This window comes from Lutzomyia longipalpis, chromosome 1, assembly GCF_024334085.1.
Source record: "Lutzomyia longipalpis isolate SR_M1_2022 chromosome 1, ASM2433408v1".
NCBI classification, from domain to species: Eukaryota; Metazoa; Arthropoda; class Insecta; order Diptera; family Psychodidae; genus Lutzomyia; species Lutzomyia longipalpis.
Window position 1 is genome coordinate 32,391,345 of NC_074707.1, and position 26,230 is coordinate 32,417,574.

The 26,230-nt window shown below is 37.5% G+C and overlaps 4 protein-coding genes across 7 annotated transcripts in view; 2 read left to right on the forward strand and 2 right to left on the reverse strand.

The window, feature by feature from the left end:
- The first annotated feature begins 82 nt into the window (after positions 1-82).
- On the forward strand, positions 83-2,491 carry LOC129788254 (myogenesis-regulating glycosidase-like). The gene is made up of 2 exons (XM_055824279.1): positions 83-1,853; positions 2,292-2,491. Exons 1-2 carry the CDS (start codon positions 83-85, stop codon positions 2,489-2,491), a joined length of 1,971 nt encoding a protein of 656 aa, XP_055680254.1.
- Positions 2,022-3,514, reverse strand: LOC129786148 (tRNA-uridine aminocarboxypropyltransferase 2). The gene is made up of 2 exons (XM_055820995.1): positions 3,254-3,514; positions 2,022-3,171 (listed from the first exon to the last, which is right to left on the reverse strand). The coding sequence occupies exons 1-2, from the start codon at positions 3,370-3,372 to the stop codon at positions 2,496-2,498; spliced, it is 795 nt and encodes a 264-aa protein (XP_055676970.1). The 5' UTR covers positions 3,373-3,514; the 3' UTR covers positions 2,022-2,495.
- Positions 3,515-5,203: 1,689 nt separating this feature from the next.
- LOC129785981 (zinc finger protein rotund-like) overlaps positions 5,204-26,230 on the reverse strand; it is a 43,087-nt gene continuing 22,060 nt past the window's right edge. The window contains exons 1-7 of one of the 4 annotated variants that reach the window (XM_055820710.1): positions 24,581-26,169; positions 23,708-24,031; positions 19,121-19,204; positions 18,751-18,787; positions 13,216-13,493; positions 12,200-12,223; positions 5,204-8,121 (exon numbers count right to left, since the gene is read on the reverse strand). In XM_055820710.1, the coding sequence (XP_055676685.1) occupies positions 6,958-8,121; positions 12,200-12,223; positions 13,216-13,493; positions 18,751-18,787; positions 19,121-19,204; positions 23,708-24,031; positions 24,581-25,135 (2,466 nt within the window). In that variant the 5' untranslated portion in view covers positions 25,136-26,169 and the 3' untranslated portion in view covers positions 5,204-6,957. Of the gene's footprint in view, positions 8,122-12,199; positions 12,224-13,215; positions 13,494-18,750; positions 18,788-19,120; positions 19,205-23,707; positions 24,032-24,580; positions 26,170-26,230 lie in introns of those variants that run through there. The other 3 variants (XM_055820713.1, XM_055820712.1, XM_055820711.1) reach the window with 3 other exon arrangements.
- On the forward strand, positions 14,754-19,094 carry LOC129786011 (modular serine protease-like). The gene is made up of 6 exons (XM_055820766.1): positions 14,754-15,177; positions 15,848-16,016; positions 16,807-16,959; positions 17,046-17,533; positions 17,606-18,255; positions 18,329-19,094. The coding sequence occupies exons 1-6, from the start codon at positions 15,114-15,116 to the stop codon at positions 18,716-18,718; spliced, it is 1,914 nt and encodes a 637-aa protein (XP_055676741.1). The 5' UTR covers positions 14,754-15,113; the 3' UTR covers positions 18,719-19,094.

Consider the following 26,230-nt stretch of genomic DNA (forward strand, 5'->3'; position numbering starts at 1 on the left):
GTTTAAGATAATTATTAGCACTGATTTTTGCTGGGTATATAAAACACCCGGATGTGGTTGGGTTCAATCAGTTCTGTGAAATATGGAAAAGAAGCGCGTAAAGGGAAACCCAAAGTATAAGTCCGCTTTTAAGTGGGGTACAGCTGGAATTATAGCCACTGTGATTTTCGTTCTTGTGGAGGTTTTTATAATTCACTGGGTGACACCATTTGATAATTTCCTTAGGGTTCACTTCCCTAAAGCCGGAGTTCATGTGCAATTTGAGTGTGAACACATAGAGGATGGGGTAGCATTTAGTATTCACAAGAATCGCACCCTTGTTCAAATTGTCCGGATGGGAGACAATTTAGGATGGGATTTGAGGGTTGAGGATCACGGAGGTGGGAAGTACGTTTTAAGGAGTCGAGAGGGATCAGTGAGCTTTAACACGGCTGTTGATGAAGATGGTTTGGCTGTTTTTCACATCAATCAAACAGTTCGTACAACGGATTTCGTTGAACATTGCTTTGATCTGGTGAATCCTGATGGGACTAATTGGTTTGCTGGTCCTCATAAATACTACCAGTATTGGCCATCACAGGTTCTACAATTCACTGATGATGCCTACTTGCCGAAAGAGTCTTCACATTCATCCATATCGGAGAGGTATTGGCTCACATCCAAAGGGATGTTCATATACTTCAGCGACCGAACTCCACTATTCCTCAATCGCAAACCCAACCATTTGTGCTTTGCTGCAAAGAAGCAAAATCCTTATTACACCTACGACACAGTTTTTGTCTTTAATTATACAATTGGAATAGCTGCAGATGCCAGGAAAGCTCATAAGGCTGCAGTGGGTAGGTATTTGAGGAAACCCCTTCATTATCCTGACCGGAGAGTAATTCAGCATCCAAAATGGATCCTCCGAAATCACAACATGTCTCAAGTTCAGGAATATATCGACAATTTGCTGTACTACAATTTTAGCACATCCAGCATTATTCTGGATAAATCATGGGAAACGTGCACAGGAGCTTTGGAGTTTGATCCGATAAAATTTCCCAATGTTGGGAGTATGATACGATATTTTAGACGCTACAGAACCCATCTCACGCTCACTGTAACTCCGTACATTCACGAGGATTGCAACCCCTACTTCCAGGATGCTCTCTCACGTGGATTTTTGGTCAAGACCCACCAGAATACCTATTTAAATTTCGATCGAACTGCAGCTGTGGACTTTACACAGATTGCAGCTAGACGGTGGTTTCTGGCACGTCTCAAGGATCTGCAAGCTCTAGGCGTTGACAATTTCTACTTTGAAGGTGGAGAATTCGATTCAGCGCCAAATGATCCGAATTTCGAAGGAGTCTCAACGAGTTTGCATCCCATTCAGTACACCATTGATTCCCTAAGAGCATTAGCGGAGTTTGATCACAACACAATTGTCCGAACGGGATTTTGCACCCAGGATCTTCCTCTTTTGCTCCGACTTCCGGATATGGATAATCGGTGGGACATTCAGAATGGTTTGGATTCACTTATTCCGAAAATATTGCAGACAAACCTCAATGGATACTACTTCCTCATGGCTCCAATCGGGGGAACTACCTCTGAGGGTCTAACAAAAGAGCTCTACATACGCTGGATGCAAGCTGTGGTCTTCTTGCCGTCAATGGCCTTTTCGACTCCTCCATGGGAGTTTGATGATGAAACCATTGAATTAGCTCATAAATTCATTCGTCTTCATACGCGACATGTATCCTTATTTGTGGATCTGTTTAAGTTGGCAAAATCGGATGGGGATCCTGTTAATTTACCTATTTGGTGGCTCTACCCTCAAAATTGGCGTGCACAGGAAACTCATGATCGTAAGTAAAAGAAAGAAATATTAACGAACGAATTGTCCTTCAATTTACTTGTCTGTTTGTATCCTTGTTTGTGTGGAACTCTGAAAAATGTCATGAATGCATATGAAAATGAATAAAGTCCTTTACAGGATCCTCTGTTGGACAACAAACCTTATAATTAAAACCAAGTTTATTTGTTGAATTTAAATTAAATTAATTTATTGAAACAAGGATCTAATATAATTTGTTTTGCTACACATGGTTTTGCGGATCAACATAGCTACAGAGGAATCATGGATATCTCTTCTAGATAGATGTCCCTAATACATGATGACCTTTGGTTTGATTTCGTTTCTTATTTTTCAAGGCCAAGAATTCTTAATTTTTTTTTTCGTAGCAAATCCGCAATACATTTTTTTTCTAATTAATTTTAATAATTTTTTTTGTCTTTTTTCGTAGAGTATCTCCTGGGTGAGGACATTATCGTGGCTCCGGTGTTGAAGCCAAATTCTTTGGAGAGAGGAATATTCCTCCCATATGGCATATGGCGCGATGGCAATGATAACAGTTCACTCTACCAGGGACCTCGGTGGTTACCTAGCTATAGAGCCCCATTGGATGTCCTCCCATACTTTGTCCGAGCTCGCAATAAAAATTAATCCTTCACTGCCTTTCTGTTTCTGTTACTTCCGTCTGCCTGAGGAGCTTCCGCAGGCGTCGACCGATTAATTTGGGATACTTGTTGGTCTTTATGAGGAATTCTTTGGATTGGTGGGTTACAGCACCGTTCTGCAGCTGGAAATCACAGAGAGCATGAAGTGGCTTCAGCAGCTGCTCCCGGTAAACGTCATCGCATTCAACAATTGATAGCACTTCCGCTGCTGTTTCCAGTGTACTCAAGCACCCTTCAGTTGGTTGAGTTCTTATCACGTAATTACTATTCCCTGTTGTGATTAGTTTCACTTGGCGCATATGGTGGAGAGCTGAATTGCTAGCATAGATTGCCTTCGCCTGGGACCACGTCCCATCCAGCAGAATAAGATTAAAAGGTCCACCTTCCATTGAAATCTCCTCCAGTGGAACGGAATTTTTACTTGGATACAAAAGAAGGGAACGTGGATCATCAAGAATCTCCCTAAGGGTAGCTTCGTGCTTTGGAGCTGGGAATTTCTTGCCACGGAAGACAAGACATTTATTTGTGGCAAGTCCCAGTGAGAGCATCTTTGCAGTTTGGAGGCATCTCTTCTCTTCCGCTGGATGCTGCAAGATCACAACGCGTGATTTGGGATTCAGGGGGGTTGAGGGTAAATGTGGGCACCAGCACACAGTCGATGGACGCCTAAAGAGATGAAATAATTCAATAAAAATCATGAAAATTACAAGGAAAGGGTTAATTCAGTTATGTATGAAAAAATGCACACCTGCATCTCTCACAGACATCTCGATGATGCGGAACATCTGATGGAATTCCAATTAGATCATTCCACACCTCATCTTCCAAGCTCTTATCTTCTTCACACAAAATATTATTATTGGCCATTAGAAAAAAATATTTTATACTTTAATTGAAAATTTGGTGGAAAATGTGGAGATTCTTAAGCTTTTTATTGTAATTTACACGAGAACGAGGTTTTGGCCTTTTGAGACGGGAGCGGATTGTAATAAAATAGCCGGCTGAGAGTGACGTGTTTCACACAACAGGGGGGTTTCAGATTACGTTTCGTACTAAAATCAAAATGTAAAATGTTTTATTTGTTATCCAACTAATATAATAAAAATTTTTATTTTTATTTTTTTTTGTTTGAAAAATTGTCGAAGTACATATTATGAAAAGTTTTATTTTAACACTATCATAAAACATATCGGAATACAACATACACACAGATATAAATGTCGCATTTTATATACTATGCTAACATTTAATAAGTTCTCTTGACGTCTTTAATTACAATACTTCTTTATATTGTTACACGTTTTTTCCTCTCTAATTGCTTGCTAAATTGTCTTGAAAATTTGTTAATTAAGCATAAAAATGTATACGAAGTAGGTGTAAATAGTGAGTGTTTGATTCACCGGTATACACAAGAAAATTATTTTCAAGTACGAATGTTACAAAGTGACCCCTCGAAGAATTAAGTGAAGAAATTGGAATAGAAACTTCTCTGGTAGGACTAGAAAAAATGAAAAAAATAATAATAAAGAAGCTGGATTTAAGAGGAGGACGTGAAAAGTAACATACAAACGACCTCTTCTTAAATTCAACTTCTGGATCAACTCAATATTATAAACTTTTTAGCAGAGACGGTAGAGACAGAGTATTCTCAAAAACTTTTGCCTCATTAAGTTTTGGAAGAAGGGCAAGTATATTATCACAACTAATTAAAAAAAAATCAGACTTCACACAATAATCGATCGAGGTCTACCGCTAAACAAGGAGTTTAAAAGCTTACACATGCCAATTTTTTGAAATATTTCCGTTCTGGATGTTTCAGTAAATATGATGTTTCATCAAACTCTTTTCATATTTTAACGGAAATGTTTGTTATGCTATCCCTTGAAGCATTTCAGTTAGATTGTAGATTGATTTAATATTCAACTTGCTTGAAAAATTACACAATAAGCCAAATTGGCTTTTAACTGTCTTGTGTTTTGAAAATGTACCCATGCAATGCCGATCAAGTAGAAAATTTTGCAATTCTTGTCCTCAATATGCTTCCATTGGTCGTCATCCACGAGAATATGAATGATGGTAGAGCCATCCGGGTGTTCCTTAGTTCCACTGATTCACCAGTTGCCAGTTTGGCATCCAGGGTTGGACCTGTTTGTGCTCCTTCAGGTTATCAACAAGCATTTCAGTTAACCAATAATTGGAAGCAAGAGCTTGACTTCCAATATACTCAGACAAATAATATATAATTGATTTAGAGCATACATATATGTCTTAAATAAGATCTTTCCTAAGATTTATTGCTTTTTATTAAAATCGACGATTCCGAAGATTATGAACCATACTCCTATGTTAAAAAATAAGAATATGGTTCATAATCTTCGGGCACGTCGAAATGTAATGTTCAGCACAGTTCAGTTTCAATCAATATTGTGGTTTCACCGGAAAGGCCTCAAAATTGACTAAAGTAATTCATAGAAATTTCATTACTAGATTGTTAATTTACTGGAATAAACAAATTGGGAAACATGAAGATAAACCGAAGAAGTCTTGCGAATGAAGCATCACTTCTTAAGCCTTTTAAATATGAAATTAAATAATTTTCATCCCTAATCAAATAATTTAGGGTATAAATCAGGGTACATAGCATGAATAAAAGTAGAAAGAAAGTATTTAGCACGTACATTCATAATTTTATTTGTATCATTATATAATACAGAATGACAGAAGAGACAGAAAAATCAAAATTATCCTACAATTCTTTAGATTTTTTTTACACAGCAAAAAACATTTGATTATTTTAATTTTACACTCACTTTTACATTAATTTTCATCTCGTTTAAATGTTTATTTATTTTTAGTGTTTTCTCATATTTGCATGTTCTGTTTTCTTTTCCTTATTTAAATTGCAAAGATATGGAAATCACACATTTACAAAGAGATAGACAGTTTTTTTTTATCATTTATGCTTTATGTTTTTTTTTTTTGTTAAATATATGTTTGAAGAAAATTTCTTTGCAAAATCGAATTTATTGACATTTCGTTGCATTTTTCTTTTAAAGTGAATCTTCCTTCCAAACATTCTCTTTCCTTTTTTTGTCGAATCGCTATAAATATTTTTTTTTAATATTAAATTTTTCATCAATAGATACGCATAAGTTTTACATGGAATTTTTATTATCTAACTTTCTTGTGTGAGAGAAGGGTTTGAGGACTTTTTTTTTCTGGGAGATTACTCCACTTTAATCATGTTTATATCTCCTATTGATTTCTAAATAGAATTAATATTACAGTCCTATTTATTATATACATAAATTCATTAATATTTGTTTAATACTATTTAGTATTGTTTTACAACATTACTTCTTTTGTAATTAAGTTTATGTTTGAAAATATTCAAAATATATCACAGTTCGTCCATTTTATATGCATTTCGTGCATTTATGCAAATATTCCGTCGTCTTCAACCTCTCACTCAACGTTGTACAATACATTCATCAAGATTTTCAAATCACTCCTAATGTCCAAGCAAATGCCATTCAATATACATTTTTCTTAAATCATTTTGTGTTTAAAATTAAACTTTTTTTTACTACAGAGAACATAATCCATAATATTCTATTATAAATTATTCAATGTGTACTTTTATTCGGTCTATTTTAGTGAATCATTTGTAGCAGTTCCAATCGAATCATATCAACTGTGGACGGTCGGTAAAAAAACTTACTTTATGTTATCCTTTTCTATTTTATTGTAGCACTATTTCAATTGAGTCCTAAAAATTTCACAAAATTCTCAAGGAAATTAGTGGGATAGCTTTATGCTTTCTTTGTGTGATACATAGAATTTTATATTCTATGTATCACATAAGAAAGTTTAAAGATAATTTTTTTTTTCATTATAAAACATAGAACAAGAATTAATTAAGAAATTTTATCATATGTGTTTAACCAACTAGGTCTTTTTCTGTAGGCAAGAGAGGTCCAGTTTCTTAGATCTCCAAAGAACTTTTAACTGATTTTTTGGAATACGTTGATCATTTAAAATTCAATTCTAAAAAAAACTATTTTTCACTTTATTGAATGTCCTAGAACGGATTCTATTTGATTTTGTCTAAAAACCTAGACTGTATAATTAAAAGGTTAAGACAAACCAACTTCCGAAAAAAACTAATAAAGAAGAAAAACTTTATTTCAGCCCCCAACTAATTGGGAAAATTTTGTGAAATTTCCAGAATTCTTCAGGCAATAAAAAATATGTTCAAGTCCCTATATATCTTCAGCGTGAGCTTGTGTAAGTAAAATCACAGGTTGAATCAACTGATAGGTGAGATAACAAACATGCGTGTAAAAAATCGTACTAAATGCGTTTTAGTGATGCCCCTTCTAATTGACAGGTACACGTTGCGCCTCTTCAGAAGGAAGCCAAGTGGTGGGGTGAGGTCCTAAGCACAACTGCTTAGCCCTTATCCTTGCCAGCACCCACACTTACACCCAGCAAGTGCTCACCAGCCATAAGTCCACCGGGTTGATGAGCATAGTTACGGATCTGGTGTAGGGATATCAGTTGATTGGGGAAGCTGGCGCCTGCGTTCTGATTCACATTCTTATTCTGGAAACTGATGGCGTCATAGAGATAGGGCCGCTGGGCGAGCTGATGATGATGCCCCAGGGAATTGAGGTGGGGTGTCATTGAGTTGATCGGAGTGAAAGCTGAATTGCTGACTGCAGCCGTCTTGGTGATACTGGCCGCACTGGCCTCATAATTGGTGGGTGTCGAGGAAGGTGGGAGGGCGTTGGCTGCCTGCTGTCGATTTACAACCAAATCTTCACCTACATCCTCACGCGTTGGGTGGTTATCAAGCAGGGAGCGATGATGAGCCTGTTGCTGTAGGTCTGCATGTCCATTATTTTGATGCTGGTTCACATGGAAGTCATGGTGGGTTGTGTTGTGTTGCTGTTGCTGCTGCTGCTGGATAACTTCGGTGAGACTTGCAGCAGAGTCTGGGCTAACCTTTGGCCAGTACGGATGTTCACCACCCACAGCAGGCAGTTGTGTATTTAGACCACCAACATTGCGATTGGTGCCCAAACCGGACATATTCGTCGTAATCGGTGGCCTCTTGTCTGTCCTCTCGGCATGCTTTTGCATGTGCTTCGAGAGGTAGGTTTCCTGCGTGTAGGACTTGCCACAGTACTGGCAAATGTGTGTCTTGAGGTGCTTTGACTCCTTGTGCTTGGGGATGTGCTCCAGCAAGGATGGTTCGTCGGAGAAGCACTTGTAGCATGAGTTGCACTTGTAGGGCTTATCCGTTTGGTGGCAGCGCGAATGCGACTGGAGGTTGCTGAGCTGCGAAAAGGCTTTTTGGCAGCCTGGATGGCGACACTTGTAGGGCTTGTCGCCCGTGTGCGTCCGGATGTGCTGCTGCAGGTGCGAAAGCTGCGTGAATTTGCGCTGGCAGATCTCGCAGCGGTACGGCTTGATGCCCAGGTGGATGCGGGTGTGCTGCGACAGGTAGCTGGAATTGGCAAATGCCTTCGAGCACTGTGAGCACTTGTACGGCTTTGCCTCACGCATATGGATCTGCGTGTGAAGTTGTAGGTCAGCCTTCGAACTGAAGATCTGCAAGAAAAAGACAATTTATTGAAGAAAAAAAAATCGTCAAAGGGCTAAAAAAAATTTAACAAATCAAATTATCTGCATTGGTTATCACCGGTATGTGGAAGGTAAATTTACTCCCTGTATGTTTGTTCAATTACAACGCTTGATAAAGCATAAAATGAATTAGGTACAAAGAGGGGGCGTGGTTATTGCAGTTATGGGCATTTGTACATGATTTTATTTTGTGTGGTTTGCACAGATATGGAGAATATGAAAATGAATAAACTCCTTTCTTTTCCTACGTTGCATAGTTTCATGGAAATTCTCGCTAAAATAAATAAAAAGTCATTTTTCCCATCTCTTAGCAAATTATATTGTTTTTAAGAGATTTTAATTAGTTTTTATTGATTTTTATAGTATACATATTTTTTGTGGAATTTTTGGAACATTTATGTGTAGAATATGGGATTACACACACATTATTGCGTAGAATCAAATAAATTAAACATTAATGTTAAGCACTATAATAAGTTAAATTATTGTAATTGTTACGAGAAAATATTGCAAGAATCAATTAAATAAAATAAATAATTTCTTCAGCTTATACTAATTTAAGTTCAAGAGAGTACAACGATTTTTAATAGAACATAATTCTTAAAATTCACATAACGCTCACAGAAGTTTATTATTTTATTAGGAAAAATGCTCTGAATAGTATGAAAATAGTTTAGAGCACACAAAAACAGTTTATTTTTATTTTGTTAATTTTTCATCTGTCTCTGTTTATTTTTATGTGATTTATTTAATTGGCTTATTGAGTTGGTTTATCAAATCATACAAATTTATTCTTCCGTAAACTCTTCAACACCCTATAGAACTGCAATACATAGAAGGGTTGCATAGAAATTCTCACAATTCTACAAAGGTTTGAGAAAATGGAAAATTTCTCTGTGAGATAAAAAAGGGTTAAATGGAAAAGTTTTACATTGTTAATTTTTCTATATAAAATAATTTAATGTAAATACGATTTACAAACTTTCTCACGGTTCATAATCTAAATATTTAAAATACGCGGGAATGTCCCAAGTCTTCGCTATGTAAAAAATTCCATTGAATACCTATTGATCTCATTTTACATTTTTGGCAATTAACACAAATTTCATTAAAAAAAAAAATAGAATGTTTCACTTCAGGAAAAACTGCAGGATTACCATAAAATTCACAAAACCCACATACAGCGTTCCATGCTGATTTGGTGTCTATTTTATTACCAATAAAGAAATAATTTTATTTTTCAAATATTCCACTTTTTAACATCTCGTCCAACATAGTGTATTCATTTAATTTCAGAGCTTGTTCATGATTAACATAGCGTGGTGCGAAAAAAGTAAAATATACTCTTAATTTGAATTTTTATAAGTTAATTAAAGAAGCTAAAGAAAAAAATATCGGTTTGATGTAGTTTCTTTTATGTTTTTGTACTTGATAAGAATTATTTTTAGAATATTTAGCATAAATATCAAAAAGCTATAGAAAAATGAATAATATACATAATTTGCTTTCGGAATGATTTTCCAAGACCTTTGATAAACCCATATTTCAAGGAAATCCTTAAAAATTCCTGGGTACATCCGGGTTAGGATATATGGGTTGAATAAAAGGGATAAAATTGCGAGGGTAAAAATGAGTAATTTCTATCCTTTAATTCATTTAATACTCCATTTTCAGTAAATTGAAACCTTTGCCTTTTAATAATTTAATTATTTCCTCTCCTAATGTTTTAGCCTTTTTTTTGCAAAGAAAAAATGGTCAGTTAATTGTATTATCCAAATGCCAAGGAAAAGAACAAAATGGGAAAAAAATGTTCTAAAAGAATTCTCTAAATGAGAGAAATTTGATTGTCTAAATATATTTCAAAAAAAAAAAATTTTTTAAAACTATATCTTGAATAAATCATAAAAAAAATTTAATAAACAATAAATGAGAGAAATTTCAATTAAACAAAATTGCATACATAATTAACCATCAAAGAATATTAATGTTTAGACTTTTGCACTGTTATTTAGCACAATTCAATACTGTTTTAATAAATTCAGCATTACAAAACATAATTTTCTCATGTTTGTTCAAAATCATTCAATTACGATACTACATTAAATTCAGGTAGGTACCTACATACATACTTAAAAAAATGTGAATAATGTCCATAAATATCACGGCGAGTTTTTCGATACATTTTTTTTAATTTTATAAAAAAAATAATATGAAATTTCATCACGTAATTGCGCATTTCAGGAAGAAATTACTTTTAATCGGCAAATTTTCAATTTGGCATTAATGCATAAAAAGGTTTTTGTGGAAAATCGTTGAAAAATTTTTGACGATACTTTTGCATGAGCGATTCCAGTTGTTGGAAATTGCAAGAGGAAAGTGGTAATTAGTGGGGGATGCTTTTGAAAAGTCCACTCGCAAGTTTTGGCAGAAAAGGGTTGAAAAAAAAGTCCCGGGGATGCGTATGGGGTGGGCCAGTGTCTCATTAAAAAATGCTCCGAGGGTGCGACAGTCGAAGGGGTGGATTTTTCCCCGAGTGTTTTGGGGTGAATGGCCAGGCTTTTTTTCGGAACTACCTTGGAGTCTTTTGTGTCCAGAGCGGGTATGGTGGGCGATGAAGGACATGGCACAGCGGAGGGTGATTTGGGAGGCGGCAGTTCGTTCTTAATCGCCCCCGACGAGGCTGTATTGCCCACGGCGGAAGACTGTTTCGATGGATACTCAATCGCTTCATCGTTGTTGTTGTTGTTGAAAAGGGGTTTGAAGTCGCCAATGTGCTGCTGAAAAGTTTGCTGCTGGTGGTGGGATGTGTAGGGATGGTGATGGGATAAGTGGATTGATCGTACAATATCTGTGGAGGGTGTGTTTGGGGTGTTGGCGGGGAAGCCGTTGAGTGATCGTAGTTGATCAATCGATCGGTGGATGTAGCTGTTGTATTCAGCGGTGGGTATTTCCCCGACCAAGGGGCTATTGTGGTGGTAGTCTAAGCCACCACCGGCGCTCTGGTACTCCAGAATTCGGCCTTCCAGTGTGCCCCAATTCTCGAAACACTCCGCCAAAGCTCACACGTTTGTTTAATTCCAATTGCGCGAGATCTTCACCAAATTATATATTTTTTTATGTAACATATATAATCACTGGAGTTTGGGGGGAGGAGGGGTCGAGGAAAGGGTCCCCCACCCACAAGAGGCAGCGAGGAAATTCTACAAGAATTTCCTCCACTATAGCTCTGTCGGCGTCTCTTGCACTTTAGAACGCACACACAACAAATCAATAAACGATTGAAGTGTCGCGCGAACAGCTGCCCAGGATCCCAAAGCACCGCGACGGAAGTCTCTCACGGCCAGAGTCGCGGGAGAGTGGCGATGCTGCTCATTAGATTGAAAGAACTCGACTGAGTTAGAAAAAACGCGTCGTCTAAAAACAATTTTTCGGCCCTCCACTCTCGCCAACGCACACCGATGCACACGGCGGAGAGTCCTCCATCCCAGCTAGCACCCTCAGCAATCCGTCCCAATTTCAAGCCATCTCCACAGCATCTCTCTCTCTCGGATGTGTATATGTATTTGTGCTGGGGCGCTTTTTTTCCACTCAGCTTTTTTCGACCGTTTTTTTTTTAGTAGCAGTACCTCGTTAAAAAATCACAGCTTTAGTGAATTACCCAAAATTGCCTCATTAATAGCACGGAATTTAATTGAACATTAAAATTTTGATAAGTTGTAGGGAGGTATGTGACCTTTCTATAAATGCTTTTTTTTGTAGGAAGCTTTGAAATTTTAATTTTATATTTAGATCTAAAGTTTTTTAAATTGTAAGCTTTTCGATCTTAATTATTGTATCAACTTAGTCGGGCCTATAATTATCATCTTTAATTTATAGAATTTGATTAAGAATTTTATTATAAGACGTATTTAATATTCTTTCCACTTAGAATTTTAATATTTAATAAATTAACCAACTCTATTTTCAATAATCATTTTCTTCTTCAGAAAAAACATAAACTAAACATAAATACAAGAACAAAAAAAATCAATTTGGCTCTTTGTACCTTCAAATCCACATTTTGAGTTGGCTAAAAAAAGAAGCACAGAATAATTAAAATTGCTGGTGTTTATCAGGAATTTTTTCGAGCCAGCGCAAGAGTATCCCGTGGGTGGGGGCGTCCATGGCCGGGGTGAAAAAAATATATTTAATCGTGATTAAGGCCAGAGTGCGACTGAGATGGAGAGTGTCGGGGAACAACCCATCCCCAGCATTGACAGCGACAAGTGCAGGGATTCCGGGAGAGGTGGAAGTCCGTGCGGCCCAAATGAGATGAATGGCGGGGATCGCCAAAAAATTCCTGGCCTTGTACAACTGTGCGAACGACAGGGATCACTCTATGTCTGGACCGGCGTTTTTTTATTTCGCCACATCCACCTCCCCACCCCCATCTGGCACTTTTTTCCTGTTCATTCGCTTTTTTTCGCGCATTTGCCCTCCACCCCCAGCAACCCGAGCATCAGCCGAGAATGCCAGACTCCAGGCGGAATGGAAAACACCCAGCTGGTGGAGGAAAAAATGGGGGATGCCTTCGATTTTTTTCGAGTCATCCCGAATTGCCATCCCGCTCTGGCACATGTACGGCAAACGGGGTGAACATAAAACCCAGCATCCCCCATGAGTCCCACTCCCCTTCCTTTTGAAATTATTGTTGGTTGGTGTGACAGAGAGAGTCTCGGGTGCATCTTGATAGTGAAGCCCAACTGAGGCTTAATCAGACCATCACACCCCCTCATCAACACATCATTGGGGAACTGCTTGCGGGGGAGCAGGCTAGGTTTTCCTATATACATATATTCTCCTCCAGGAATTTTCATAATTTCACAATCAATTATTCAAAACACCACCCACCGAATTAGGACTTTTTCGGGCACTCAACAACCCATTCCAACTATATATGTACATATACACACCACAGCACGTTCTGAGTGATGGAAATGAAGCACGGTTGAATTTTTATGTTCTCTAATGGACTCCATTGTACCCTTAGTTGAAAGCTAGGAAGAAAAAAGTACCAATTACCTGTGGACACATCTTGCACTGGTACTTCCGTCCGGGTGGAGCTCCATTTGGGAGTCCTCCACCAATCTTGGTGGCATTGATGGGCTGCGGAACAACGAGTAGGGCTGCCGATGTGGCGGGATGTCCATGAGTAACAGGTCCAGGGACTCCCCCACCGGGAGAACTGCTGCTTGAAGATCCCGAGCGTAGAGCTCCAGTGGCAGCTCCATATAGAGCTGAAGCCATCTGCCCAGATTGTGTTAGGTGATGATCACCACGCCCATCATCAAGTCCATGTGCTGAAAGACAAAGAGAAAGACATATTATTAAGTTTATTTACTGATTTTTTTTGAGATTTTCATAAATTAATTGAATTTTATATTTTTAGTTTTCTTTTAAACATAAATCTTAAAATTGTTGAAAGTGCATGAAATAATAAAATTTATTTTTTATAGAAAACCTTTTAGCAGGAAAGCATTCATTTAACTACCTACGTAAAAAATGTAAAAAAATGTAGAATAATAAAAGAAAACAAGAAGAAACTTTAAGACAATGAAAAGGTTAAAACATATATTTTTTAAAAACATTATAAAGTTGTTTTCTCAAAAAATAAGGTCTTATTTGTCCAACTGTTTGGACTTTTGCTGTAATATTTATTTCGCTTGTCTATTTGCTTATCTGTGTCCCCTTTACATTGCTGTATAGTACCTAGATAGAGAGGCTGGATCATTGATTTTTCTTTTTCGGAAAGGGGTGAAAATTCCAGGAAAACGCTGGAAAAATCATGTCTTTCCTGGTATACGGTAAAATATGCAGAGGCTGCGATTTCAAATAAACTCAATTAAAAACACGCAGGTTTTCTCAGAAATAGGTGTTTTTCCAAATTTATGTAATATATAATGTCTTTCTAAATTCTTGCAATGCTTAGCAATAGATTGAACAACAATGGGCCATATTCTGCGACCAAAAATCCTTGTAATTGTTGAAATTTCAGGACAAATTCTTGAAATTTCAAAGCTCGCAGAATATAACCCAATGAGTCTAATTCAGCGACCAAGAAACCCTTAAAATTCGCTTGAAATCTTGAAATTTTAGTATAAAAATTAAAGATTTCAGGAATTTCTTGGTCGTTGAATAAAGCCCAATATTTGGTTTTTTTTTTAACATTTTAACATTTTTTCTAGCCCTTGCTTTATCATATGATTGATAGAACAGTTCTCAACAGAAAACATAAAGAGACGCAATTGAATAAAAAAGTAAAATTTTCCGCGCGGAAAAGGACAAAATTATTGTTTGCTTTTGAGCATTTTTCAGAGCAATTTTCAAAGCATTTTTCACTCAACCACATCGCATTGCTTTGTGCATTGCACCTTTTAGCGCGTTTTTCCTGTGTTCAAATTGAATTTAAAAGGAAAAAACATTGCAAATATGCCCCGTGGTTGAGTGTGTAGCATATAGTGGCGGTTATGCTATGGCAAGAGCAATAGCCCATTGATATTCCCATCCAACCAGGCTAGACTGGTCTAAGCGTCATCTCACATTCCATGTGTGACGCCTCCAGTGACGACACCACACGCAAGCGACTTCATCGTTTCCTCTAGCAAAACTCGGCAGCAGTTGTTGAATCTTTCAGTGCCCCGACAGTGCTTTCTTCGATGCGATCTGGCACAGAGAGCTGGACAGACTCACGCTTCTGTCTCCGGGATGTGCTAATCACAATCTCTGTGAGCCACACACAAAAAAATTGTCGAATTTTTTTCTTCCCATACATCCCCCCATGTGAGTCTATGTAGTTTCGTGAAAAAATCCCCCAAGGCTGCTGTAGCGCGAGTGCTCAAAATCGTTCTAACAGTGTACGAAAGTGCTTGGAAAAATAATTAATTTAGTGAAAAAAAAAATTAGTGAGTGCTTTAGTCGGAATGGGTCTAAAATGGCAATTTGTAGCTGTGTTTTTGGTCATGGAGCTGTCTAGTCTTATAAATGGTTGGTGCCCCTTTTTCTCTGAATATACATAACTTTGCAATGTGGCAGTGAATAGGGAAAACCAACAACGAGGTTTTCCCACCACATTGACTCATTGATCAATTACACTAATTGTTTACCAATAAATTTAATACGCATTGAGATTACAATCAACTCGAGTCAGGGGAAGTGATAATCACTATGCTATGAGTATGTATGTGTCTGTTGTTCTTCGCAAATAAAATTCAGCATATTTTGGGAGAAAATATGTTGATTTCTCTGAAATTCTACAATTCCAACGGTCCCAGCTTATCAATATGTGAAGAAGATGTATGAAAATGCGATGTAACCTCGTTTGTATATGACCTCACCAAGATAAGTTTTTAAGATTTTATTTAAAAAAAATAAATAAAAATGCAAAAAAATGTCCATTCGTTGAATGAAAATTATCGCAAAACCTCTATCTTAATTTTTTTCGTCACCAAGACATTTTTTTTCTTGAGATTCACGTAAAACCTGTTTCACATTGATATGCTGCCCCAAGTTCATGCTAAACTATCAAGCTCGGTTTTTTTCTTCTCATAATATTTCCCCTGTCCGTGCTTAATGAATGTTTTTTGTGTGTTTTCGTTCAGTATCCGAGAATTAATTTTGATATTCAACCGGTGATTTTTATTCCCCACTCTTATAGGTCTCACGTTCAGTCACTTCAATCATACACGAGATAAACGCCAGAATAGGTGTAGAGAGTACGACTTTGTATGCGACGATGGGACATGCATTGATGATATTTTCCGATGCGATGGGAAAGCCGACTGCGCGGATGGTTCTGACGAGACCGGGGCTTGCCGGCTGATCAAGTAAGAAAAATTTTTACCGTTTCACCTTGAGTATTACCTACCTATATAATGTACATATATATTATACTACAAACAACAAATAATTAAAATGAATTACTTTTCTTTTTAATGTCTGTTTTTTTTTTAAATTCTTGGTAATCTTTTTAAAACATAATAAAATTAAAAGAATTTCAAAATTGTTCTAAATAAAAATTTATTGATGGTTTTATTGATTTTCTTAACAGCTTTTCGTGATTTTTCCTTATTAATCTTTATTAAATTTTTTTTTGAATGTTTAAATGAATCTAAAGTATGAAAATTCTACATATTTTCTAACAGTGATTTTAAAGGAAAATATTCGAACAAGGACAATTAAGGAGTCTTGAGAAAATCTTTTTAAATATTAAATAACATTCAAGAAAATCCAATGAAATGAAAATACTTATATTTGATAAGAGAAATATTTTATGGATTTTCCCAGATGATGAATGGAAAATCAAAACAAAAAATATCTTGTCAATCATTGATATTTTACAAAATTTTCTTGTTTTTGTATTTCCAATGATTTTATGAAAAAAGTAAAATGATTAAATTATCCTCCATCAGCCACCTAAGATAACACACAGAAAGCCTTGAAAGCTCTTTGACAAATTTCATATTTTATTGCTAAATTAAGAATTTTTACGACGCTTACCGGAGAGGAAAAAGAGTTTTCCTACCTTTTACAATAAAATGAACAGACTTCAGAAAAAATTGTAAATTTAAGGATAGATTTTATAAAAAAAATATTGACCAAATGATTTTTCAACAGATGCCCCAAATATGCATTCCAGTGCGCATATGGAGCTTGTGTAGATGGATCAGCAGAGTGTAATGGAGTAAAGGATTGTGTGGACAATTCGGATGAGCTCACAATAAAATGTCCTGGAATTTTGGAATATTTAAAAGATAGAGGAAATTGCTCGTAAGTTGTATCCTTTTTCTTTGTCCATTCTCTCTTATTTGTATGTAACTGTATTATATTAATCCAAAACCAAACGTCCTTTTTAGAGAAGGATATCGACAGTGTATGTCAGGAGAGTGTGTCTTCGAGGATGAATTGTGCAATGGGAAGAAAGACTGTGCAGATGCATCAGATGAATCGCTGGCAAGATGCTTTAACTACTATTGCCCTCCGTATGCATTTAGGTGCAACTACGGTGCATGTATATCGGGTGATGAAAAATGCAACGGGAAATATGATTGTTATGATGAATCTGATGAAACTGAGGCATTATGCGGGAAACCACCACCACCAAGGGAAACAACACCCCAACCAACGTCGGATTTTCCAATTCAACCTCAACCCCCTGGAAGTTGCCAAGTTCCTGTATTTGCAGGACGAATGTTCGATATTCAAAATACCGAAGTTTTCCCTGGGCAGTTTGTTCTCAATGGTCAGACACTAAAATTTACTTGTCCATCATCTCGACTTATTGGTGCAGATCAATCATTCTGCATCGCAGGACAATTTCTACCGGATATTCCTAAATGCTCTCGTAAGTTCTAACTAATACGAAGCATCTTAAGACTCAAAAATCAGTCTAAATTGAACTCTTTTCCTTTCTCAGGTTTCTGTTCAAATGTCCAATTGAATACCTTAACAGTTCAAGCCAGCTGCCAAACAGTTTCAGGAGACCCCATCCCTTGCTCCTCTCAACTGTCACCAGGAACAGTTGCAGATCTCAAATGTAAGCAAGGCTATATCATGCCAAAAGAGTTCGTTCAAACAAGAACAAAATGCGAAGATGATGGATCCTGGAGCAATCACGTGTTCAAATGCGATCAATTGTGTGGAATAATTGAGGAGGGATTTGCATTTGTTAGCGGTGGAAGGGAAACTAATATAAGTCAGGTGCCTTGGCAGGCGGCAATTTATGAAAGACGAAATAATCGTTACGGACAAATATGCGGAGGAAGTATCCTAACAGCTACCACTGTAGTCAGTGCGGCACATTGTTTCTGGGATAGGCAGAATAACAAAGTGAGAAGTCATGAATACTACAGAGTAGTCGTTGGGAAGACACTACGGGATTACTATGCAAATGAATCGGGTACACAAGAATCTGATGTATCCCACATTGATATCTATGCTCAGTACAATGACTTTGATGGTCTCTATACGGCAGATGTTGCAATTTTAGTTCTCAAATCTCCCATAATCTACAAGACCTACATTAAGCCTGTATGTCTTGCTCCGAACCTAATTGGGAATGATAAGGTAAGCCTTAAAATTGTTAACGGATTATCAAGAAGCTTTTAGAACTTAATTTATTTTCTTCTAAAATCAACAGTATATTCCTTCGAATTTGGAAGGGCGTGTTGCTGGATGGGGATTAACGGAGAAAGGAAACTACAGCGCTGTTCTCAAGATGTTGGACCTCAACACAGTGGACTATCATACATGTCGCAAACGTTCTTCGGATACATTTAAAAATTTTATAACACCCGACAAATTTTGTGCTGGAAATCCGGACGATAGCAATGTGTGTCAAGGAGACAGTGGCGGAGGATTTATGGTACCGAAGACTCAAACTGTCAATGGGAAAGAACAGAAGGTGTACTACCTTCGGGGCATTGTAAGTGTAGGCGCAGGCCAAGGACTAGAATGTTTTGCTAATCATTTTACAACCTTCACTGATATTCAATTTGTATTGCCAATCTTCAATAAGTATCTACCTTGAAATAGTCAGTTAGGATAAAGATTTTTACTTACTTTTCTGCATATTGCTGTGATGATCGTTCATCTTAGCCTGAAAAGAACAAGACAATACAAATTATTAATTTAATGGAAAAACCTTTTGAAGGCCAATATTCTTGAACCAGGGAAAACTATTCCCAGCATGGACAAGAGCTAGAATTTAACCTAGGATTTTTCATGCGTTATCCCTGGTTTCAATATAAGGCCTAAATATGATTTGTCTTTTAGAACTAAGAAAATAAGTCAATTGAAAATGCATTTCTGACAATACTGATAAATTATAAGTAAAATATATATTTTATATAATGGAAAAATTATAAAGTTTTCCAAATAAATATAAAGGAATATGATCATAAAAATAGAATTTCGTGTGAATGATATATACCTCATATCCTTGCTTCATAGACATATGATTCCTGGGTGCGGGCCAACCACCGTAATCAATGTCTTTGGTATGTTGGCCACATTGCTACGATTGCGGGAGGCAGCAGGAAATAAAGAAAGGAGGTCTTCATTTTAAGATTTTGCGAAGAAATGATTGGTTCTTGTTAAAAACCATGAAATTATTTTTTTTTTTACTAGAGAAACTTTCTCTTAATTTCTATCTTGATAACGTAGGTAGAGTAAAAAAATTTCTTCCTAAGGACTACAAATTTATTTAATTTGTCTTTATTTTATTAACCCGGAAAATGCAAACATTTTCATTTAGGAGACACAGTAGTAAAAGAAATTATTTTAGTAAGCAGATAAGAGCCTGAGAGACTAGCAGAAATATTAGACATTCGTTTGATAACTGAGATAACTCTTTTTTGCTAAGTAATAAGATTACAGGAATGAATTCTATTACAAACTGATTGCCTCCTAGTTTTACCTATAATTTCTACAAATTTTATTGGTTTAGAATGTTTCAATTTTCTCTTCTTAGCAACAACAAATCTTTATGCATAGGTAGGTTAAAAAAAATATTATTTCGGAATTTTTATGGTGCTCTTGAGAAAAATCTTGTTTTCATAAACTTCCAGAAAACAATCGTCGAACTCTGACTGTGGAAAGGAACTTTCTCAAAATCATTCATGTGCAAATTTCAGAATTTTTGTTCTAAAGTTCTCTAATTTATTTTTTGGGGCGTGAAAAAGAAATGTAGGTACATATAGGCAAGTAATTCGTGCGAGAGATAAAGAATTTTCTTCTGAAAGTCAAAGAGTTAACTTCGGAATGTGTTTTCGCGGGATGTTATTTGGAGAGAAAAGCTTGATAAAGAATCGTTTTCCTTTTCATTGAGATATATAGAACATACAAAGTTATATATAATTGAGATAATGGTTAAAGGGGAACTTGTAAACCTCCAATTGGTATTCTGCGAAAGCTTAAAAAAATGGGCAATTCTTTAAGATTAATTCGGTAGGAGAGTGAAGTTCTGGGTCATGGAGTGTTGAACAGCGGAAGGACCATGAGCGAGCATATATGGGCCCGCTTCATTTAGTGAATTTAATTAAAAATGTAATTTTGAGGGTATGGTGTATGGAATTTTTCTCATAGGATGTCCTCATATTTGTTTTATCCCATATTTTAATATGTTGACAAGGGTGGCTTTAGCGGGTGGGAGAGGTTCACAAAATGTGGTAGAATAGCAATAGCATTGGGTTCAGTCAGCAAGGCATCTCCCGCACGAGGGATGGAGGAGGTTTGGATGGATACGGATGATGTACATAATGTGGAAATATGGTTAGCAATATTTTCCAATGTGGGATCGTGAATATATTTTTCTAACTTGTGGATAAGAAAATATTTCGCTCTCCCACCATTTCTCCGTCTGCCTCTATTGATTTTTCAATCAGTTTTCTCTCGCTCACTGACTAAAAGGGTGTAGGTTCGATAGAAAGAGAGGGTTGCACCCAGCACCGAATGGAGAAACACTGAGAGCGAATGTACCCCCCCATCTGGATTTTTTCCATAGCCGCGAGCTCTTTTTTTCCTCGCTGTATTTTTCATTCGCTTTACCACCCCCTCACCAACACCATCAACACCCACCCCCCCCAAAAAATGTACACATACTCCACTCAGGCGCTCTTGGTACATGTGAACGCTATTTTTGTTCACACAGCACCGAAGCACCTTTTTTTCTGCCATTCCCGCTCGTGAGCTTCCTTTTGCGGCGTGTACGGGATGAGGGGGTGGTACTACCACACTTGCAGAATCATCCATCCTGGAAGAGCTACACGATCCACAGGGATGAGTAGGGTGGGTGGGGGTGGCTTGGTTGAAAAAAAAAAGCAATTGAAGCTGGAGAGAAAAAGCTCGCTTTGACATTGCATGTGTGCGAGAGTTTTTCTGTTCCGAGGGGATATCAGGATGTAGAGAAGGAAGAGGCACAGAGGAGGTGGGCTGGTGGGTAAGCGCATAGGTTGGTTGCGTTCGGGTAAGCGCGTGTGTGTGTGTGTGCGCGCGAGGAATGTGGAAAGGAAAGACGAATAGATGTGGGGAGCAAACCCTGACCCAGCATACTAGCCAGCCAGTTGAGGCTGTGAGACAGTCGTAAATCGTAGAGGGTGCATAGACACACACCCCGGCGCACACATGATGGACAAACAGCGGAAGTTCTCATTCTTGAAGGAAGGCATACAAAGGAGGGGCCCTACATCATAAAACCGTTAGTAGATTGTCGTGGGGGAAAAGGGGTTGGAAATGGCCAAGAAAAGGGTTTTCGGAATATCTTGATTAAATTGAAATGGATCTAACTGAATTTCCTCTCTTGAAGAATTGAAGGAAAAACTTTTCTTTTTGTATAAAAAAAGGAGAAAATCTTCTAATATGATTTTTTAATAATAATTTTATCCAAGATTGATGGGTCTATTACACGTAGAGCAGGGTTGCTCAAAAAGTTCTCAGCGGTAAGCTTATACATATCTGAGAATGACTTTTTGTCCTTTTACAATTGAGAGTAAATTTTATATTTTTTTCTTATACTTATTACGTAAAAACGGAATATAACATCTTTAAGGACGACTGAAGAAAATTGGTTTAACCAAAGATTTTTGTAATTTTCGACATTTTTTAATTTTTTATTGAAGTATTTGTTATTGGGATATAACAGGATTGGATTTAAACAGGATAAAGTTATAAGTCTGTTTAAGGCGTCTTACAAACATACTTTCTTGGTTTTAGCTGTGTTTCTTTCAGACACAGCTTTTGTGTACCGAGCAAAATCGAAAGTCGTCATATCGGGCTCAAACTTGGGATGAGCACGAATTAGGGTCCCCACATTCCAAAAAACGTATGCGCCAAAAAATTTTTTTTTCCGGCCGGCCGTCCGGCCGGCCGGCCGGCCGTCCGTCCGTGGTTCAACTTGAAATTGCAAGAGAACGGTAATAGATAGAGACTTGCGGTAAACGGCAAAGTTTAAAAGTCGACTGGAAGACGTCCGATTATGACGTCAAATTTTACCCCCCACCCCCCCGTCCGCCATTTTGAATAACCTCAAAATTTTGTTTTCGCTATATCTCAGCCCCTGTAATAGCTAAAAATCTGAAATTTTGATATGTTGTAGGGGCCATCAAGAGCTTTTCAACGATACCTTATTTTCGAAAATCGGTCAAGCCGTTTAGTCAATATGGCCGCCACAATTTTTCATCGAAAATCGATCATAACTCGAAAACGGCTTGACCGATTTTGATCAACCCGGGGTCAAATGAAAGATCTCAACAAATCCTACAACTCTCTAGAACATCAGAAATTTCAAAAGTGACCGCTAGAGGGCCAAAAATCAAAAACAAAATTTTCCATTACTTTTCGATGAATATCTCGAAAACGCCATTATCGATTTGCTTCATTTTTTGATATGTTATAGCTGACCATATTATCTAGCTCCATGCCAAAAATGAAGAAAATCTATGTCGCCGTTCTCGAGATATAGCCTTCCAAAGTTGGCATGTCATATCTCGGGTTCTACAAGTCCGATATTGATCAACTCAAGCGCAAATGAAAGGTTTCGTGAAACCCTACAAATGTCTAGAACATTGCAACTTCGAGAAATGACCACGAGAGGCACTAAAGTCAAAATCAAAATTTTCGAAAATTTCGAACTCGAATATTTCGAAAATGCCATTATCGATTTACTTCATATTTTAATATGTTATAGCTGAGGTTAAGACCTTTCCAACGATAGCTCAAACTCGAAAATCTATGGAGCCGTTCCCGAGATATGGCGTTTTAAATATTTCTTGGGGGATGACTTTTCAACTTTTCCCGACTTTGCGCGTATTTAAATTAATTTGCGTTATAGTTTGCTCTCACAAAATTGGTACACTGAAAGAAACACAGCTCTCGTAAGCTTGGTCAGCTTACCAGTACATTTTCTACGTGTTTCTCTTCCGTTTAAAAGCGCGTTAACCGATTAAGACAAGAAAACTCAAAAATTGTAAAAAAAATTAAATTGAAAATTATAAATCAATTCAATTTAATCAAAATTGATTTGATTCTTATTGTAAAAACGATTTAGTCTTGAATGGTTAAATTTTCTTAGCCCTTTTATTTTCATACATTACTGTACTGAATGCAAGCAACTAACTCGTTATTTAGGATCCTATTGTCGTGAAAAGGATTCAGAAAAATAAATTTTATTGTTCTTGCATGTTTAAATGGATGCGTATTGTAATAATTCGAGAACTTTTCTGGCAACCAATTCAATAGATCCACCCCATTTATGTAGCAAAGTTCTTCAAGCGATTGATTTCCACTTGATATTCTCCACATTGGCAGTAACTCTATTGACCAAGTTTCTTCAATTTGGACTCCAAACCCACTTACTGCACGAGTTAGTTGTCTAACTTCCCCTCTCAAAGACACATGTAACTATATATACAATTTATCATATATATGTTGTGAACTTGGTGTCAACATTAGTTCGGCAACCAAGTAACTGTCAAATAAGCAAGTGGGGGGATGTTGTAAATACAAAATGCATATGACTTACATCGACTCCACCATTCCACATGTAGTGCATCCCAACAGTGGGATCATGGTGTGAATTGGATGTCATGTGCTCGGCCATGACGGCACTCATCCAGTGCACAAGACCCTGGGTAGGGTTCTGACCCTGAACCCCTCCGACCGGCATTGATCCTATTCCTGTTGCCGGTGAACAACTAGCCGGGGAATTGCCTGCTGCTGGTGTAACACCTCCTGCTCCCGGTACGCCTCCACTCACGACAGATGGTGTGTTGTTGTTGTTGTTTGATGCTGAATTCACGCTGGGTACACCTGATTCACCTCCCCATACAAATGCTGCTGCGGCTTTCTGCGGGGATGAAGAAATATACATACATATATGAGAGAAAGCATAAGACGACGTATAAAATATTTTTCTTTGTTTGAAACTCTTTGTTCCTAAACCCCTTTTTGCCACATCTTCGCCCCCTTTCTTCTCAGCTCAAGCTGGAGAATTCTATTGAATTTCACCGACGCTTTCTGTGGAGCAAACGAGAAAAAGGGAGATTTTTCATGAAAGGCATATTCCTTTCCAAGAACTCGAAAAATCTATAAACAGATTTTTCAGCTTTCGAGCTTTCATATGCAGATTAGACAATTTTTGTGCTTTCACCCACTTCCACCCTTTCCCTTGCACACAGGCAGATGGGTTTATTTCGAAGGGTGAAAGTATTGAGATCAACGGGATTTAATGATATACAGGGTTAATAATACTGTTAAATTTTAATGAATTCCCCCTGTGAATTCCCAGGAAAAAGGAAAAATACAAAGAAATCATCCTTAAGGGATTTTGCATTTTCTTCCAAGTATAATCACTTTGCAAGGGATTGGGGGGAGGTTATAGAAATCTAAAAAGCACCTCATCGTTCTCTTCGGATGCTTTATCATCTGTGTCCCTGTCGCTGCTTGGGGATTTTTCTGAGCAGGAAAATAGGAGATTTCGTGGAAATGGTTGTCCGTTGAAGGCATCTGCATTGGGTGCTTTCTGGAGAACTGCACTTGCAAAGAGGCTTTTGTAGAGTTGAGCTGGTAGAAGGAAGGGGGGTTTGTTGTTGTTGCTCGCATCGAGGGTTGATCCACACGGGACACCCGGTGGCCCTGCTGCAACAGCAGGACCACCACTGTGGTGATGATGATGGTATCCGTGCAGGGCGGCAGATAGCTCAGCTGGATGTGTGAGCGAGATCCCAGCCACGGCACTGCTGAAGGATGTCACGACACTCGTTGGAGAAAATTGGGAATTGGTGGCAGAAGCATGGGTGGGTGGAGAGATGATATTCGGTCGTATTTTGCGATGCTTGAAATCTTCCTCGAGATCATCCCTCGAGGAAGCATCATTGCTTTCTGCACTGTCGACATCCACGAGAGAGCTTGAGCTGCCGATGCTATTGCCACTTCTTGCCACGGTTGACATTAATTACCGGGGCGGGGGGTTAAGGGATTACAAAGGGAAAAGTCCTCAAATTCCGTAAAAGCTCTTTTGAATGCCACGTGGCTTCACGTTTCACTCTCTCTCGCTCTCTGAGCAACACGAGAACACAGAAAACAGATGATGCAAATTAGTCAATTAGAACTTTCAACAACTTTCACTATGTACTCCGTGCTTCCTTCTTTCCCAATGCGAGGCTTTAGTATCAAGCTATTAAGTGTGTAGTTGTGCTGTTAAAAGTGGTGGTGAATGACACACACAGGGCTGTCCACTCTTTAACACAAAATCCACCTCCTCCTGCGAGCTTTTTTTGCCCTCCGGTATTTCCAAAGGATTCTTCAATCCTTCAACTTGGTCGACCTAGCTCTTTTTTTTTCCTAAAAATCTTCCTCTCACTTCCTTACAAATTTCTTTTTCACAGTGAAAAATTTCTGCTTTTTTACATCTACTTTTTTCTCTATATCTCTCTCTGTTTTAAATATTTATCTTGTATAGAATTCTAATAACTCTTCAAAACTTTTTTTTTTAAATAGGAACTTTGGTTTCATCGAGTGTTTGTATATATATAATTAGTATAATTTGTTGTATGATGTACAAAAAAGGAACTTTTCTGTTGCTTCTGGTGCCGAAAGCTGTTAAACTTTTATTACATTTTTCCCCTTTCTAATTTTGTGGTGGATTTTTTTTTCTTTCTCGTGCTTCATTCCACATTTTTCACTACTTTTGGAGAAATTTTTCCACCACCAACTCTTTCCTCGTCGTATGTTGGATTCTTCAACATTTTTTTTCACAAACCACAAAACTTTACAATTTCGAGACTCTTGATGGGATTTTTCTTTAGACTTTTTTCTATGCGAGGTTTTCCACACGTTAGGTAATCTTCATTATTTTTTTCTTCGTTTGTCTTAGACGTCAAAACGGTGTGGTTGGTGAGTGAAAGATGCAATTGGCAATTATCTCAAACAAATCTCCATGAGCGTCTGAAGAAAGAAATAACCGCCGCGACGTTATCGTCTTGACGTCCGCGAAACTACTTCTGCTTTTCTCAGTCGAATGCAATGATATTACTTCTACATACTT

Excerpts from the sequence above, each read along its gene's own strand:
- LOC129786148 (XM_055820995.1), bottom strand. The coding sequence starts at position 3,372 with ATGGCCAATAATAATATTTTGTGTGAAGAAGATAAGAGCTTGGAAGAT. Across the intron at positions 3,172-3,253 it reads GATGTCTGTGAGAGATGCAG|GCGTCCATCGACTGTGTGCT; the intron begins GTGTGCATTTTT and ends TCATCTCTTTAG.
- LOC129788254 (XM_055824279.1), top strand. The coding sequence starts at position 83 with ATGGAAAAGAAGCGCGTAAAGGGAAACCCAAAGTATAAGTCCGCTTTT. Across the intron at positions 1,854-2,291 it reads TGCACAGGAAACTCATGATC|AGTATCTCCTGGGTGAGGAC; the intron begins GTAAGTAAAAGA and ends CTTTTTTCGTAG.
- LOC129786011 (XM_055820766.1), top strand. The coding sequence starts at position 15,114 with ATGGGTCTAAAATGGCAATTTGTAGCTGTGTTTTTGGTCATGGAGCTG. Across the intron at positions 16,960-17,045 it reads AAAGATAGAGGAAATTGCTC|AGAAGGATATCGACAGTGTA; the intron begins GTAAGTTGTATC and ends CGTCCTTTTTAG. Across the intron at positions 18,256-18,328 it reads ACCTAATTGGGAATGATAAG|TATATTCCTTCGAATTTGGA; the intron begins GTAAGCCTTAAA and ends TAAAATCAACAG.